This window comes from Trachemys scripta, chromosome 1 (assembly GCF_013100865.1).
Source record: "Trachemys scripta elegans isolate TJP31775 chromosome 1, CAS_Tse_1.0, whole genome shotgun sequence".
NCBI classification, from domain to species: Eukaryota; Metazoa; Chordata; order Testudines; family Emydidae; genus Trachemys; species Trachemys scripta.
The window spans coordinates 94,441,227-94,459,336 of record NC_048298.1 but is presented as its reverse complement, the minus strand read 5'-3'; the positions used below and the strand labels follow the sequence as shown (position 1 = coordinate 94,459,336).

General features: G+C 42.7%; 1 protein-coding gene across 1 annotated transcript in view; it reads right to left on the bottom strand.

Annotated features, from left to right (window-relative positions):
- Positions 1-18,110, bottom strand: part of LARGE1 (LARGE xylosyl- and glucuronyltransferase 1) — a gene marked incomplete in the record, with an annotated part of 377,692 nt that overhangs the window by 256,666 nt on the left and 102,916 nt on the right. Inside the window, 1 exon segment of the mRNA XM_034777934.1 lies at positions 13,633-13,819. Within this exon segment, the coding sequence (XP_034633825.1) occupies positions 13,633-13,738 (106 nt within the window).

The following is an 18,110-nucleotide window of genomic DNA, read 5'->3' as shown; positions in this document are numbered from 1 at the left end:
CTGATATAGTTATACTAGTATAACTGATTAAACTTTTCCGTTGAGTCAAACCCCCAGTGTTAAAGGATTTATGGGGTTTTTCCATCACATCACCAGCACACAATAAAGCTAATCATAGTAATGAAGAAATAGAAAAAACATCCCCCAATACACACACAGGGTGCTTCTGAGGGGCTCAAATAGGATTTCACACACCAAAACTACAAGTCTCAGCTATTGCAATGCCCTGATCTAATTTATCCAGCCTCTGAATACAATCAAAACCATGAGCTCCAGAGCCAGCTTTGTGCAAGGGAGAATTTTCTTCCCTCCATCTCTTGACAGTGGTCTTCAATTAGAGTCTACAACGATGACACTCACTGAGACTGACGGAGGAAATAAAAGGAGTGAAACTACTGAAATGCATCTGCAGAAACAGATTATTCAATGTCCCGCAGACATCGGTGCGAGTGACATCCGCCAGAGCTTAGTGAAAAAAAGAGAAGCGGAAAATTAAACTTCTCATTGGGCCTGATGATGATTAATATCTTCTCTCTGACGAGCTGAGACGGCTTAATCTCTGCTATTAAAATTAAATCACTGAGGTGCAAATATGGCAGCTGAAGCAGGGCGGGGTGTGTGTATGAGAGTGTTTCAGATCTGGGGAGAAAGAAAAATCTGAGGAGAAATCACATAGGTACATTCTGCACACTCACATCTTAACCCTGCTGAAACTAGGAATCAAAATTGAAACAGTCATTAGCAAAAGCACTGAAGCCAGGTCATTACTAGGGGAGGCAGTGCTCCTGGACAATGCAAGTATCTCATGATCTAAAACAGACAAACAGTAAGTTTCAGAAAATTGGAAGGCATTTTCATTCTTTAGAAAGGCTCTACTACATAGCTCCACATTCCATTTAAAATGTACACAAACTGGCAACTAATCCCTCACACAGAAACTATATGCAAGATAATTTTGTCTACACAGATATGATTTTTGCATGTGGCTCCCTTTAAAATATTTTGCAATCTGTTTCCTTATCATTATTTTAAGTCCCAGACTCGCCAACAAATTGCAGCAAAGGGTGAAATAACTAATGATCATTATTGTTCATACTTCTGGAAAAGAATACTGCCTCACATTAAGGTTTCAGACTAACAGAAGCCATTGTTAAAATCAGTGCAGATTTTGGAAGGATATAATTATTTGGGGATAAAAAAGGAGTTTCCATGTTAATAGTTAATTTGGAAACCGTCACTAATGCTATATAGTTAAGAAATGCTGTCACCTTTTCGGAAATAATATGACTTGGTTAAATTAAATCCTGTGACAGGGAGATGGCTTACTGATTGCAACTTACTAAAATCCTGGTATTAGTTTAAATAACTCTTGAGTACTTAAGGCATTAATCCTGTGAAAAGTAAAAGAATAATATCTTCTATCTTTTAATACAGTAAGGATAAACTGTATAGATTGTTTCATTGTAAGAAAATGTGTTGTTTTATTTGGAGACTCCAACACTGAGATGCTGTTAAGATATGAGATTACAAATCACAAACAGTAGCTGCCAAATTTCTGCTACAGTAAAACTTGCTTCCTAAAGTGAATAACCACTCTTAAAATGCTATTAAAATTGTGTTTGATTTGATCCTATCTTACGAGTTATTTTTAAAACTTAAAAGGGGGATAAGCTATGGCTTAGAAGAAAGAAATCTGGTTGGGTGATTAGTTTTCCTGATCAGGTGGCAAGTGATCATTCATGCCTTACAAGTCTTCTAGTAACTAGCCTCTAATAATTTTGGTACAGTTAATAATTATCCTATAAAATTACCTGGTGCTTGAAATGGTAACACATTTTAGTGTCTGTAGCAGTGTAATATTTATAGTTCTTACGCAAATATTTACTATAGTCCACTTCATGCACTGTAGTGCAGTTTATTCTACATTAGACGGAAATGGTATTGTCTTATTTAATCAAAGTGCAGGATACTGTACAGTTACCAGTGCACATCTATACAATTTTTTCTCCCGTAATTATGGCCCTGAAAAAATAATGATTTTTGGACTACACGGTATCGCAAAAAAAAGCCCAATACCATGATTTTTCCAACAGTGGGGAAGCAGAAGCAGGCATCAGCACATGGGGTAGCCAATGGGTATGCAGTGTCCCTTGGGGTGGCTCCCCCATTGGCTGCATGCCTGCCCCCGCAGACTCTGTCCCTCTCTGTATATTTATGAGCCCAGAGGACAGCAGAAATGGAAGCATTGCAGGGAGATGGTTTCTGAGAAGCCCAGTATAATTTAAAATGGCTGCTGCTACCCAGTCCTGCCTACTCCATCCTAACCCACGCTGACCCACCCGAGAACTACTGCTATTTTTCCAGCAGCAGGAAGGCAGAAGATTGCATCCACACACCAGTCTCCAGACTTGACTGACAGTTTTATGCAAAGGATTGCAGCAGTGACCTTTCGTTGACTGCGTTCCGTGCATATCCCCTGAAAATTGCTACTTTACCCATAACATTGTCATGAATTTAAAAAAATAAAAAATAATCTGAGATTTTCTCCCTATTATTATGCAATCCCATGAGCTCTGATTGGCTGTAGGTGTCTAATTTCCATAATTGCTGTATCATAGGGCAACTAGCCCCTTTAAGAGGGAGCAGAGTCCAGTGCACCTGTGGCTGATTAGCTGCCTGGGAGAGACACGGAAGTTGCAGAGAGCAGAAAGCTCTACAGGTCATCCTTAGAAATAGGGAGGAATTGCTAGGAATCCAGCAGAGGGGTTAACCTGCTGGCCTTCCTGAGTTGCATACTGGGTTTTCAGTAGAAGAGTCATGAGACTGGTCATTCGCGGGTGGATAAGCATGGGAGTGGGGCCCCAGAACAAGGGCAGAAAGGAACTGGGACCAAGTGCTGGTGGACTTATGGATGAGTGAACTGTAAAGGATGTCCCTAGAGAAGGAGAACCGAAAAAAAATCACAGTACCTTTATATACTTTACTCTGGAAATTAGGATAACAGTTTTATCACGAGGGCTCTATACACTATTGTACCTGTACATAAATAAATGATGTCCAGAGGTGGGACTTTGTATCCGACAGTGAAAGTCTGTACTCTTTTTATGCCTGGGCTGGGGGGAAATGTAGGCAGACACACCTATCCATGCCTGGCCTGCCACAAGAGGGCACCCCAGGTGCGGGCCACCTTCTCACACACTGTATGGTTGTTTCTCAGTCATAACAACATGAAAATGAAAAATCTCTATTCCAACTGGCTCATATACTCAGAATTTTCAAGCTGTTGGTCAGCAGTAAAAGTGGCCACTTAACCCCTGCTTCTCACTACCTCTGGCTGAAATAGAGAAACTAAAATGTTCACATGAGGAAGGACTGGGGAAGAGAGATAAAAAAACAATGAAAATGGGACTGGCTAACTGTTGAAATGGAAATAGTCTTTTTTTTTTTTTAAGTTTAAAAACTATTTCCTATCTCCTTCTCATCCCTCTTCTCCCCTCCTGAATCTAGACAAATTCAGGCTCCCTTAGAAATAAGGCACACATTTTTCACAGTGCAGGGTAATCCCACTGGAACCACTTACCATGGGCTGTGGTGGAATCTCCATCCCTTTTTAAATCTTTAAACCAAGATTAGCGGTCTTTCTAAAAGATATCATCTTGCCCAACAAGAAGTTATGGGCCTGATGCAGGAATTAGTGGGTGAGGTTCTGTGGCAGGAGGGCAGACTAAATTATTGGAATGAACCCATCTGACCTTAAAAATCCATGAATCCTCACAAACCAGGAAGGCTCTGGTAACTGTTCCATGTGTTTACATTGGAAGAATCCCAAACCCTCCCTGCCAGTTCAGTTCTGAAACACAAATTAGACCAAAAAAAAAAAACTATTACAGCTATTCTGAGAAGAGGCTTACCGACATGTAGGGGAGGAAAGATGAATAGGTGAAGAAAAAAAAGAGGGAAAGAAGAAAATCGTGTGTGTGTGTGTGGCGGGAGACAATCAGCCACAGATTTTTTGCTGCAATTTATTCAGCCCACAATGTTGTCATTACCTTGTAAACAGAAAGCACCCCCATGTTATCATTCCAGCACTTATTATAGTTTCTTTTCAGGAACCTGCAGTCAGTATTATAAAGCATAGGAGAGCATATACTATCTCATTACTTCAGCTTCGGCAATAACATTTCCAATAACAATCTACTATATATTGGATCTCCTTGAACACTATATAATATACACCAGTATTAAATTGTGCCGTGACTACCTCTACCGTTACACTTGGTATTTTTCCTTTTGAGGACACCAGTGTTCTAAATCTGATTCTGCAAGCTACTACATGTGGCAAGCCAGCTATGCCTGTGTAGAGCCCCACTGATTTCATTATGTTTCTGCACAAGCTCATGGGTCCATCTGCAAAGAGCAGTTTGGAAGACTGGGGCTTAATTCTTAATGTTCTTCTTTAGAAGAGTTATAAAATTGCTATTAAAAGTGTACTGAGATACGGCACGTTGTCATTAGATCCTACTTTAACATAATCATGAACAGAATATTAGACAGAGAAGATTATTTTAAGAAAGTCAGTAGATTTATCTTCTGACTTTTTTTCTTTGAAATGTTCATTTATATTAAACTTTTCAAAAGACAAACACATTAGATTATTGATTATAGATTTGGTTTAGCATAGTGTAACTAAGACAATTGTGTAATCTGTACTTCACAGTTGTAAATCTAATAAAGGCAATTATAGCACTCTATGCACTCAACATACTGTACTTAATGAATGAACAAGACAGAGTTATCGAGGAACAAAGTTAGATGTTTATATGGTTACACGTTATGCGCTAAGTTATTTTGCACAGAGTGTTGGGAAAGGAAACTGATGTTACACAACCCATAGGTTAGAAGAATCATTATTATAGCCCCAAACATCCAAGGGAACTCCATCCCAATCATCTGATAAATGTAAAGAGAGAATCTCAGGCTAAAAACACACAAGCTTTCTGATCATCATCACTTTCTCTTATTGTGGGGGTACCTAGAGAGGAGATGGAGTCAGTCCAGCTCTCACGGGGATGGGGAGGGAGTGCCACCCAGCCCCTCACTACCCCCAGCTCTGCTTCGGTCCAGCACCCAGCCGCGTCCTCCGCTCCCCGTCGTGCGCATGCCTGGCCCAGTCTCCAGCCTCAGCCGCTGGCTGCAGCTCCATTCCTAGCCCAGAGCTGAGGCTGGGGGCAAGGCTCGGAGTGGAGCCACACCTGGCCACGGATCCAGCTGCCGGCCCCCACCACAGCCAGGCTGCAGCTCCGCTCCTGCCCCGCCCCCAGCCATGGCCTCTAGCCTAGGCCCTGGCCCCAAACCCACCCCCAGCTGTGGCCCCAGCCTCAGCCCCCTTACCCCTGTCCGCATCCCCCCCTCACCGAGCCACGGCCACGCTCCTGGCCCCAGCTCAGGGAGGGCGGGGGAGTTCAGGCAGGGGTAAGGGGGGTATGACCATCAAAAGTTTGGGGACCGCTCCTGTATTGACTGATACCCAAATATGTGACTGCCTATAAGCGTTTCAGGTCAGAAAAGGGGTGTTTAGGCATAGTGCCAGTAACCCAAGTTAGTATACCTTGTTTCCTACTGGTACCATATGCTTAAGTTTAAATAGATTTTTACCAAAAAAATCCCGGATTTTACAAAAAGTATTATTCAGTTTTTTTCTTATTTTCACCCTACTTTTGTATCATTCAAATATATAAAAAATAACTTGTTTTATTAGGAAAATACAATACATTGCATGAGATATATGTATTACGATAGTACATTATTCTGTGTGCAATGCAAAGCTGCCTGTGAAGTTAGGCTATGTATTCGTCTAGAAGTTTTGGGGTTACTGACTTGCAAGCTATGAAATTTAAATCTTTGCAGAGAGACAGTCACTGTTCACAAAAGGCATTTACGAGCAAAAGCAGACCTAAACAAAACCTTCCTCAGTGTTGCCATGCATCCAAACTACACCTTTACCCCAATATAACGCGACCCGATATAACACGAATTCGGATATAACGCAGAAAAGCAGCGGGGAGCCCCGGGCCCTTTAAAGCACCACCTGAACCCCGCTGCTTTACCACATTATAGCTGAATTTGCGTAGAGCCGCCCCGAGCCCTTTAAATCGGGGCTCCGGCACCCGGGCTCTGGCGGGGATTTAAAGGCCAGAGGCTCCAGCCGCTGCAGGGAGCCCCGAGCCTTTTAAAGCGCCACCCAAGCCCTGCTGTCAGAGCTCCGGCAGTGATTTAAAGGGCCCGGGGTTCCCCACAGTGGCTGGAGCACCGGCCCCTTTAAATCAGGCTCCAGAAGCCGGGCTCAGGCAGAGATCTAAAGGGCCAGAGGCTCCGGCCACTGCGGGCAGCTTCGGGCCCTTTAAAGTGCCGCCCAAACCCCGCTGCCAGAGCTCTGGCGGTGATCACGGCATACCGGTTCTTGTCGGTACACCATACCAGTCCGTATCCGATATAACACTGTCTCACATATAAGGCGGTTTTTTGAATCCCGAGGACCGCATTATATTGGGGTAGAGGTATACAAGCAATTCTTAAAGTTTCCTGAAAAGATATATTGCACCAAGGACAGGTAACACTGTTCGACCTGTGCATCAGCCTGGCATCCTTACTATGGTGATGAGGCTGTTGTCTTTCTTCTAAGGCAGTGGTTTTCAACCTGTGGTCCATAGGCTCCTGGGGGTCCACAGATTATGTCTAAGATTTCCAAAGGTGTCCGCACCTCCATTTGAAATGAAAAAAGGTTGAAAGCCACTGTTCTAAGGTCTCTGAGAGAAAAAATGCACATATACTTAGATGGTATCTTGCTTGCAGCAGAGTCAAAGAGCCGCTAGGACACCATATCTCAGTTCACTTGCTAAAAATCATAGGTTTCCTAATAAATACAGAGAAATCCATCTGAAACTTCTTTTCCCGGGGCCTTATTCAAATCCCATTGAACTCAATGTTAAGATTCACATTCACCTTAAGCAGGCACTGAAACAGGTTTCTCAACTGAAACTTTTTGGGATTCACAGCAGATGACATGGTTGAGCAAAATAATTCATAATGAAAAATGCATTCTACAAATTTTGCCTCTTTCTGTTAATAAACTGTCTATGAAGAAATTATTTCCTCCAATTTGTTCACTATTTGAAAACAATTGATGAATATTTTAACTATTAATTCTTCGTATATCTTGTTTATGAGCATAAAAATTCAAGCATGTGGATCATGAGATACAATTTCTGGCACATAATTGGATGAGTTTAACCCCCAGAATCAGTTTTCTGATTCAAATATTCAGTTATGATTTCAAAGCTCACTTCCCAGGAATATTAAAACTTAAAGCTCATTGTGTCTGTCTATATTCTTGCCAATTAACATATTCATTAGCCTATTTATTGAAAGTAAACATAAAAAAGAGTGAAAACAGCATCAAAGTGAATCTGTTTAAATATTACAATGAGACATAGCATCATTATTTATTTATTTACTTGTGTTCAGTATTCACCCAACTCTGGCTGTAACTCTGATCCTACTGATTGCCTGGTCCAAAAGTGAATCTATATGGAAATGATGTCAGCCACGAGGCATTTAACAAAGTCACATGGAACTAGAGCCGACAGAGTATTTCAGAAGGATGACGGTTCAGTCATTAAAGTACTAGTCTAGGACTTAGAAACACAAGGTTCAATTCCCTGCTCTGCGACAGTGTTCCTGACCTTGGGCAGGTAAATTAGTCTCTTTAGGCCTCAGTTTCTGTAAAATGAAGTTAATGCCTCTTCCCCTCCTCACAGTGGTATTGAGGGTAAATGTGTTGAAGACTGTGAAGCACTGAGATATTACAGTAATGGGGCCAAATTGGTATCTAAGATAGACAGATAGTCTAGTAAGTACTTTTCCAACAACAGTCCCATACATCTGTTTCACATGGTCCCCAGGGTAGAGGGAATAGGAGAGACAGAGCCCACATGCTGTATTTGGGGGTATTGTGTTAGGATCAGGAGAGAGGACATCAAATGACAAAAGGAAGGAGGTAGTCTACGGAGGAGTGAAGTCTGTCCTTATGCAGCTTTCAAAGTCCCCTGGAATCTCTCAGAAGCTTCTGTAGGAACTACTACACTCGGCCATTTTTAAACGTGTTGTAAAAACTAAGGAAATTCCCAGGCAACACACCCGCCTCCTTAAACTGGAGTTAAAAACAAAACCAAAAAAAAAAACCTTTGGAAAATGCAGCACAAAAGTAGGGTTTTTCATCACATGATCACACAAAACTGAGCAATATGACATACAGTGTTGTTTTGCATATACTATAAAATACATTTCCAGACATATGAATTTAAGCTGGAATCAAGGTTGTGAAAGACCACACACAGAGACCACTTTCTAAAAAGGGGGAAGAGAGAACCTATTCCACCAAAAGGGCAATCCCTGGGAGTCTAATTACTCACGCTTTATGACAGTATCCACACAGATAGAAGGCCAAAGAATGGTCATGATAACCCACAGCTAAAAGGAGATCCAAGGTAAAAGTAATGCTTTTGTCTTGTGTCATCCTGATATCAAAGGTAAAAATGTTTCAAAAACATCTGTTACTAGGTAGATAAAAGCCTGCATTATTGAATCCTGAACAGCCAATGGTTTGAAGCCGCAATAGGACAACATTCCACTAGACCAGTGGCTACTTCCGTGCTTACATACCTTATGAAGAGATATGCAAAGATGCCACCTGGTTGAGAAACATATCTTCTCCAGACACTACAAGTCTGACCTCCAGTTTTCAGCAGATGCTGCGTATGGCAGTGGGATGCTGCGATCTCTGATGGTGCCGGAGGTGTCTTCCACAAATTTTTATTTAAAATTTTAAATATTACTTGGTAATTTTCTTTTTCTATTTAAACACATGGCAGTCCACCCCCCACCCCAACCCCTGCACACACTATTCCTTTGCTTTTCTGGGATAATTTAAGGATTGCAAGCTATTAGTTCAGCTTTTTCATTCCAAATAACTGATACCTGATGTTATCTTGACCTTGTATACAATGTTAAAAACAACAACCGGAATCAGAGACATTCAAAGACCACACGGTATTCAGAATCCTCTTTAGTATGGTGGGTCATAACCTTAATAATTATTTATATGTGCTAACCAAGGTTTTTAGTAGTGTTTGCTTTCAAAGCTTGGGTAGTGTTCCTCTCTCGTGTTATTCCAAGGGGGCTGAGTGACAGATGGCAAGAGAGAGAGAGAGCGCGAGAGAGAGAATCATCTATTGTAGGAATGTAATATACTTTAAAAAGCAGGAGTTAGGAAATTATCAGGTCAAATATAGTTATATTGGTCACACTTTATATCAAGGTTCTATTAAAAAATAATTTATAAAAAAAAAATTATAAATGAGCTCCCGGTGAAATGTTGTGTCAAACAGGTCCAATGTGATCGGCAGATGCATAAAGAGTGGAGTCGTGTAGGAGTAGAGAGGTAATTTTACCTCTGTATACAGCACTCGTGAGACCACTACTGGAATACTATGTACAGTTCTAGAGCCCACATTTTTTAAAGGATGTTGAAAAATTGGGGAGGGTGCAGAAAAGGGCCATAAAAATTATTCAAGAGATGGAGAAAAATTCTTACAGTGAAAAATTTAAAGAGCTCAATCTGTTAAGCTTATCAAAAAGACTGAGAGGTGACTTAATTACAGTGTATAAGTACCTTCATGGGGAAAAAGTACCAGATACAAAAGGACTTTTTAAGCTGGCAGAGAAAGGCATAACAAGCATCAGTGTCTGGAAACTGAAGCCAGACTAATTCAAATTAGAAATTAGACATGAATTTTTAACAATGAAGGGGATTAACAACTGGAATCACTATCTGGGGAAATGGTGGATTCTCCATCTCTTGGATGTCTTCAGATCAAAACTGAACATCTTTTTGGAAAATACGCTATAGCCAAACAAGTTATGCTTTAGTCAGACAAGTTATTGGGCTTAACACAAGGGTAAATGGGTAAAATTTAATAGCTTATGATATACAGGTTAGACTAGATGATCTAATGGTCCCTTCCAGCCTTAAACTCTGAATCTCTGAAAATGATGAGTAGATGCTTAAATAATTGGCTAATCAATTGTTATAAATTGTTGAGTTAAAAATCTCAGTAACTTCATTATAACCTTGGTTTATAACTATTTGTAATACCTTCTAGGGATGTGCTTATAACCATCTACAACACATATTACTCATATATCTAACTTGCTTATAACATCATTTATAAACCCTTTGTAAAAAGGAACCTTAATATAAAGTGTGACCATAATTATTTTTCTAAAACTAAAAAGATGAGGCCCAAACTTGCTCAATTATTGCAATTAAACAAAATCATGGCCCTTCAGCATGTAAGACCATCTGTTTTCAAGCAACCATCTACTGCCCCTTACGTTTCCAGTTTACTGTAAATCCTATAAATGTTTCATCCTGGGATGACCTCACACAGTTATTGTACATTAGTGTAGAATCACTAAATACAATCACACAAACATACGTGTATACATGATCAGCTTTTTGAATGGTCAGAGAGAGAGCTAGAATCTGAACAGATTTTTAGTGGCTGAAACACCTTTTCTCATGCTAAACAGATTTTCTTTAAGCTTTCAAAAGCGAAATCACCTGTTGACCAAGCATAAAATGTTGCATCCCAATTTTTCAAGCTACAAAGTAACAGAAAATAAGATTAGGAATCAGAGTTCCTTCTGACCCCACCTAAATGAAGTGTCACTAATGAAAAACTTTAATGCCAGAAACCTAGTTCATCATATTTAGAACTTATCAAAGCTTCAAGTGGTGTTTTTCTCCAATTCACTAATATACAGCTGCAAGCCAGTGCACATACTATATTGAGCATCTCCATTTGCAGTGGGAAGGAGATAGAAAGACATTCTCACCACAGCTACAGCAAGCAAGAGCTGGCCAGAGACAGTGCATCTAAACTGGTTTTATATAGTACAGGGGGTCAGCAATCTTTGGCACACGGCTCGCCAGGGAAAGCACGCTGGCGGGCCGGTTTGTTTAACTGCCACATCCGCAGGTTAGGCCAATCGCAGCTCCCACTGGCCGCGGTTCGCCGCTCCAGGCCAATGGGGGCGGCGGGAAGCGGCAGCCAGCACATCCCTCGGCCCGCACAGCTTCCCGCAGCCCCCATTGGCCTGGGACTGTGAACCGCGGCCAGTGGGAGCTGCAATTGGCCTACCCCTGATATAGTAAGATCCTTGAGATACAGATTGATTTTCTGTGCTCAATATTTGTTTCACCTGCCATGCATGGATAAATGGAGTGAAAAGCTGTCCACTTGCACTGTAGATAGTTCTGCATACTTTACTGAAATGTTATTTTGTAACCTCATACAGAAATAATCAGCAAATCCTAGCAAACATTTTTGCAACAGCTACTATTGCATCACTAAACAAAGGAAGGGAAGGGAGGGAAGAACATATCTGAAAACTAGCCTACATCTGATCTCAGCCATGTTCACAATGACACTAACATGCCTACCTCACTGGTATAAGGTGAGGGGGAGGGATAGCTCAGTGGTTTGAGCATTGACCTACTACACCCAGGGTTGTGAGTTCAATCCTTGAGGGGGCCACTTCGGGATCTGGGGCAAAAATCATTACTTGGTCCTGCTAGTGAAGGTAGGGGGCTGGACTTGACTCGATGACCTTTCGAGGTCCCTTCCAGTTCTATGAGATAGGTATATCTCCATACGTCCGGATTTTCCCAGACACGTCCAGCTTTTTGGTTCTCAAATCCCCGTCCGGGAGGAATTTCCAAAAAGCAGGACATGTCCGCGAAAATAGGGAGGCATGGTAAGGGGACCGCCTCCTCCCCGGGCTCCAACTTTCCAGGGCCAGGCGGCGGCTGTTCGTTCTTCCCACCTGGGCAGCCGGACTCGGGAGCAGCCGCTGCTGCAGCTCCCACTGCTGCGGGGGGAGGAAAGAGCCAAGCACGTGTCGCTCGGCGGCTGCAGCTCTGGTGCCCGGGCCCGAACCCTCCAAGCCCGGGCCTGCTGTGGGAACTCAGCAGCGCGCACGCTGTGCCCAGCCCCTGGCCAGTCGTGTCTGGGTTCGCTGCCCAGCTGGTGCAATCCCGCGGGCAGCCCCGGAGCAGAAGCATCGGCAGCCCCATTCGTTCCCCTGCGGGACCTGAGTGGGACAGGGGGGCTGGGGCCTGCTGCACCCACTCTGGGGCCGACCGCAGGATTGCATCAGCTGGGTCCCCGCAGCAGACCCGGGCTCAGGGGGTTCACGCCCCGAGCGCCAGAGCTGCAGCCACCGAGTGACACATGCTTGGCCGTTTCCTCCCCCCGCAGCAGTGGGAGCTGCAGCAGCAGCTGCTCCCGAGTCCGGCTGCCCAGGTGGAGAGAACGAACACCCGCCGCCTGGCCCCGCGGGCCGCCCCCCTACTCTCCCCTCCAGGTACCACCCGAGTCCTGCCTAGGCTCGGGGCCAGGCCGGACTCACTCACCCCGGCCCTGCGCTCCCCCTGCATCTCCCGGGCCTCCCTCCAGCGTTTGCGGGGAGGGGGGTTCTTTTTTGCTCTACTGCCCTTTTTTTTTGGCTCTGGTCACCCTGGGGGCGGAGTTGGGGTGAGGACTTTGGGGAAGGGACGGAGCTGGGTGGGGAAGGGGCAGAGTTGGGGCGGGGCCCCGTGGAGTGTCCTCTCTTTGCAGGATTGAAATATGGTAACCCTAAAGGTGAGAGTAACAGAAGCTCCCAAACTGGAGCTCCACTAGTATACCTGAGAAGTGACTTCTGGTGGGACTTTGTCTGTGAGTGCCCCATGGCTCTGCAATTTGTTCTCCTCCTCCTCCTCTACCCCACCTCAAATCTGATGACAGTCAGGGCTCATTGCAAGGTCATTTCCTCCCTCCCCCGCATTTGAAGATAAAGAAGGGATGTGGTAGAGGGATTGTAATTGTAGGGGTGGAAAACTCTTCAAAGGGGAGGGAGAGTTGTGGCAAGTTATCTTAAATTACTGCTCTTGTGTTTTAATGTTGTGTCTCAAGAGTGCCTAGATGGGTGCCCTTTTTAAGTACTTCTATACCCTTTCCTGCACTCTGTGTCTGTCTTGTCTATTCAGATTATAAGATCTTTGGACTAGAGACCATCAACAACTCTGTGTTTGTCCTGGTTGGTCCTTAGGCATTGCTGTAATAAACATGATTATTAATGACCATAACATCTACATAAACAAACATTTATCTTTTTAGAGCTGATCTTAAATTAAGATTTTATCATCATAATTATCTACCACCAAGACATGGGATACAGACAATGAAATGCCAGGAAGCACAGAGAAGAAAAAGAATAAGGTGAAATAATTTCTAACAGTGTTTTTTAAGTGCAAAGTGGAAGAGAAAAAGCAAACAACTGATGCCAGGATCTACATCCTCCTCATCTGTCAGATGGTGGCAAGGACTCCTGTTGTTAAGAGTTGCACACAAGAAGCCATTTGCAGTGCATGACAACAGCTTTCTTTAACCTATAATGATTGAAATCCCACAACTTGTCAGCTCCCATCCTCCTCATTTGTCAGTTCCCACCAGGTTTTTTTACTCTTACCTTCAAAACTCCCAGAAAACAGGTAAATCCAGGTAAAGGCTGGAACAAAAAGGAGAGTCAGAGAGGCAGCCAGGAATTTCCGTCTCCCTCTGCAGATTCCCAGCATTCTCTCAGAAGTAGAGATTCCCAACCCAGTGCTGTTCCTATGTCGGAAACGCGTAGTCCACAGCTTCCCACATATTACTCTCTGAAAAGGAAAGGAGGAAAGGTTACCAGTTTTTACCACTATATGAAGCCAGACTCTTCCAATGTCCTGCAGAGCTACAGAATGAGGCTGAAAATGGGGTTGCTCACATTGCAAAACAGTTCCCATTTCAACATTCTGCACAACAAATATAATAATGCATGTCTGAGAAGTGCCCTAAAAGAGCATAAATCAATAAAATATATCACATCAGCTAAACACACACTGAGCTCATCTTATAAAGAGCAACATTTGTATGCCACCCGTTGAACAGAAAAAGACTACATTTTCCTTGATGTCTCTGGGCAGAAAAGAGAGAGACACCTGTATCTCTACCTCTACTCCTGAAGAGCAGGAAAAACACTGGTCCACTGCTGGCCTAGATGCTGGTAGTGAAGGACTCAGAAAACAATCAGGAAAGGGAGGGTGGGAATTATGGTAGCCACTAAAATGACAGGGTTTGCCAATCACAAAGTGATACTGATGTACATGTAAATGGGAGGAAAAGGGAAGGTTTACAATGGCTAAAGACAGAAAACACAAGGAAACGCTAACAGCTGGTGACAGGAGCTTCAGACTATATGCAATAAGAGAGATAAAGAAGCAGTTTCTTTCTTTCTTTCAGGAATGCCATTTCCACCTGATTCCAGGATTTCAATTATCTTAACCTAGTCTAATGTAATTTAACAGGTATTTCCTTCTCTCTTATATTATGGAAAATATATATTTTGATCTTTGATCTTTTAAGGGAGTTACCACTATTTGAAAAGAAAAAAGAAAATCTGGACTTCTTTAAAATAAAAATAAGTAGCCCTTTTGCACTTCATAGATTAGGTGGCAACACTATCTCAAACCCTTTATTCATTACAGGCATTTTCAGTAAATGATTATTTATATCCAGAGCACACATGGAGCATTAAAGACATTTTCACATCTCTCTCTTTTCCCTAGAAAGGAAGGAATATTGAAAAATACCAGGATTTGGGTAGGGCAATAGGGGAGAAAACGGATATCAGATCCATGCAAATCTATTTGTTTCGAGATTCTGCAGGTTTCACATGCAGGCACAGAAACCTCCCCAGAAAAGGTTTGTGATTTCAAATAAAAATTGGTGCAACGCGGTGCCAGTGATTGTAAACTCAAGGTACTGTGAAGTCTTTAATAATAGTGCCTTTTGGTGCATGCTGAAATGGAAGATTCCTACCCAGATTTACATTTTCTAAAATCACCATTGCATGCAAATGAAAACACATTTGATCTTTAAGATCATACATGTATTAAATACACAGTGAAAGTAAATTCAACTTAAAGCAAAAGTAAGAGATAAATTAAAGATAGGAAAGATGGGCTCAGAAAAATAATTTTCCGATAATTTTATACTTTAGGTCCCCACCACTTGGGGTCTGAAGCAGGGGACAGCAAAGACTACAAAAATTTACCAAACGCTTCCAAAATGTTACCGAATAGCATCAGCTTTGCAAACTAACTAAAAGAGAAATTCTGCAGCCCACAAAGAAACAACGAAACATACAAGTAACAATTACTGCACAGGTGCCAACCCCCATCTCTGCGCTAGCACCCCTCCACCCCCCAGCAGCCAGGCTGGGCCCTTCGCTCTGGCCCGACCCAAGCCCATGCCACCTCAGGCATTACTAGGAAATGGAGGTGGAGTTCAGGCTCCAGGGTGGGACCTGCAAAGGTTGTGCAGTAATAAAGGCCTGGCAGTGACCACTACTGTCACCTCCTCAGAACCAGCACCCCCTTAGCCTGCTCCTCAGCAACCCCCCCTTTTCCCACAAGCAGCCTGAATAGGCAGCACTGCCCCTACCGCCTGGCAGCAGTAGCCGCTCAAGCTCCTATGCGTTGTGGCTGCCATTCTCTATCGGCAGGGGGAGGAGACCTGTCAGCTCAGCATAGCACTGCCCCTGAGGTTGCAGCAGCACTAGCAGCTGAGGAACAACATTTTACAGAATGTCAGAAGCAGGGACTTCAGTGACAGATGGAGGCTGGAAACCTTTAAGCCGGTGCCCTCGAAGGACCACGGAGGGTGCAGTTACCCCGAAACGGTGACACTGGTTATATTTCATCTATTTTTTTTTAAACACATTCAGTTTTTCCTGAGTTACTGTCTCTTTTATTAAATACCCATGAAAATGTAGTTTGTGAATTGGCCAATACATAAGCCCCATTCTGGACCACACTCTAACTGCTCTGCACCACTTCACTGGTGCAAAACAACCTCAGGATGGGGCAGCACAAAAGGCATGTTTGCACCCCCACGTCAGCTGCACTGGGCATATCTTGGCTGCAGATCAGGACCTGGCCCAGACAATTTTCTGCCTTTATATGTGACTGCCATCTTTCAAACAAAACAGTCAAATAATTCTGCACACTCATGTAGAACTTTTATCTAACTACGGAAGCTGTTTGGGGAGTTCCCAGGCAGACAAGCCAGGTTGTGATGGATCATCCCAATCTAATGGTGCTAAAAAAAAAAAAAAAAGGTGCCACAAATTATTTAAAAAGTTTCCATCATATCCCACCTTCCAAAGATTCTGAGTGGCTTCCTCAAGTCTTCAATGGTAGCTTTTCAAAGTACAAAATCACCATGCTTGCTGATGTGTTTATGTTCCCAACTAGTAAATGCATCATGTGAAAAACCCACACCAGCAGTTTTGCAAATGAACCATGGAGAGCAGTGAAGATACTTTGCTTATGGCAGAGCTTCAAAGTCAGTAGTTTATTTATTAAAGTATTCACTTAAGAAGATTTCACCTCATTTACAATCTTCAAATACACAGGAACAAGGCACAGTTATTCTTTGATTATGTTATCATCATGTCAATTCAAAGAGTATAAATTTGTTACTCTTGAAAAAGCGGCGGACAGCACTGGCTAAAACAATGGCTGAACATAGCAAATGTTAGTACTGTAAAAAGAACAGGAGTACTTGTGGCACCTTAGAGACTAACAAATTTATTAGAGCATAAGCTTTCGAGGACTACTTCTTCGGATGCAAATCAATAAATTTGTTAGTCTCTAAGGTGCCACAAGTACTCCTGTTCTTTTTGCGCATACAGACTAACACGGCTGCTACTCTGAAACCTGTTAGTACTGTGTTTGCTTTCCCCACACAGCTAGGCCATTAGATCTTAGTCCTGACCTTCAGCATCCACTGCTATTCCAGCCATGGATCTCTCCTAACCACTATGCCAGCTACAGTGTGGTTTTACAATATGAACTAAACATCAGGTTGGTGAGGATGTGGTCCCTTTAACTAAGTCCATATCTCCAGTGATCAAGCTAAAAGTCTCCCATAGATTATAATGCCAGAAGTGACCACTGTGATCATTAGTCTGATCTCCTTTATAATACAGGCCATAGAACGTCCCTGAATTAATTCCTCTTTGAACCATATCATATCTTTTATAAAAACATCCAATCTAGATTTTTAAATGTCCAGTGATTTTTAAACATCCACTCCAACCCTCGGTAAAGGCCATTGTCATTTAAACGGATTTAGGACCTTTCATTATTGCTCTCAGCATTTGAACTGACTGCAGTAACAATTTATCTCATTATCTCTAAAAAAGAATATAGTGGATTGTGATGGAAGGAAAATAAGGAAGAGAAAGCACTGGCCAGGCTGTGCATAGGGTGCAGAGCCAGACAATCCAATGAAACATAACCCAAATAATTCCTCTTAACCTGCTGCTGAATTTACACAGCTGCAGAAAAAGCCATTGGGCCACATTCTACACATTCAACCCCACTGATTTCAGAGTATAACTGAGGGCTGAATGTGTCCGAATATGTCTATCACAGGGGTAGGCAACCTATGGCATGGGTGCCGAAGGCAGCACACGAGCTGATTTTCAGTGGCACTCACACTGCCCAGGTCCTGGCCACTGGACAGGGGGCTCTATATTTTAATTTAATTTTAAATGAAGTTTTCTAAACATTTTAAAAACCTTATTTACTTTATATACAACAATAGTTTAGTTATATATTATAGACTTATAGAAAGAGACCTTCTAAAAACGTTAAAATGTATTACTGGCACACGAAACCTTAAATTAGAGTGAATAAATGAAGACTCGGCACACCACCTCTGAAAAGTTGCCGACCCCTGGTCTATCATAATGGGAGGGAGCTGCTAGCAGGGTGTTCTGTGAGAGGGCCTCAGGATTAGAACTCCCTCCTATGTGCAGTCTTTCAGAGCACATATTTATTAGCCTTCTGGGCATATATTTTCTCTCTTCACTAAGTAAGAGGGGATGGGCTATCTTTATGG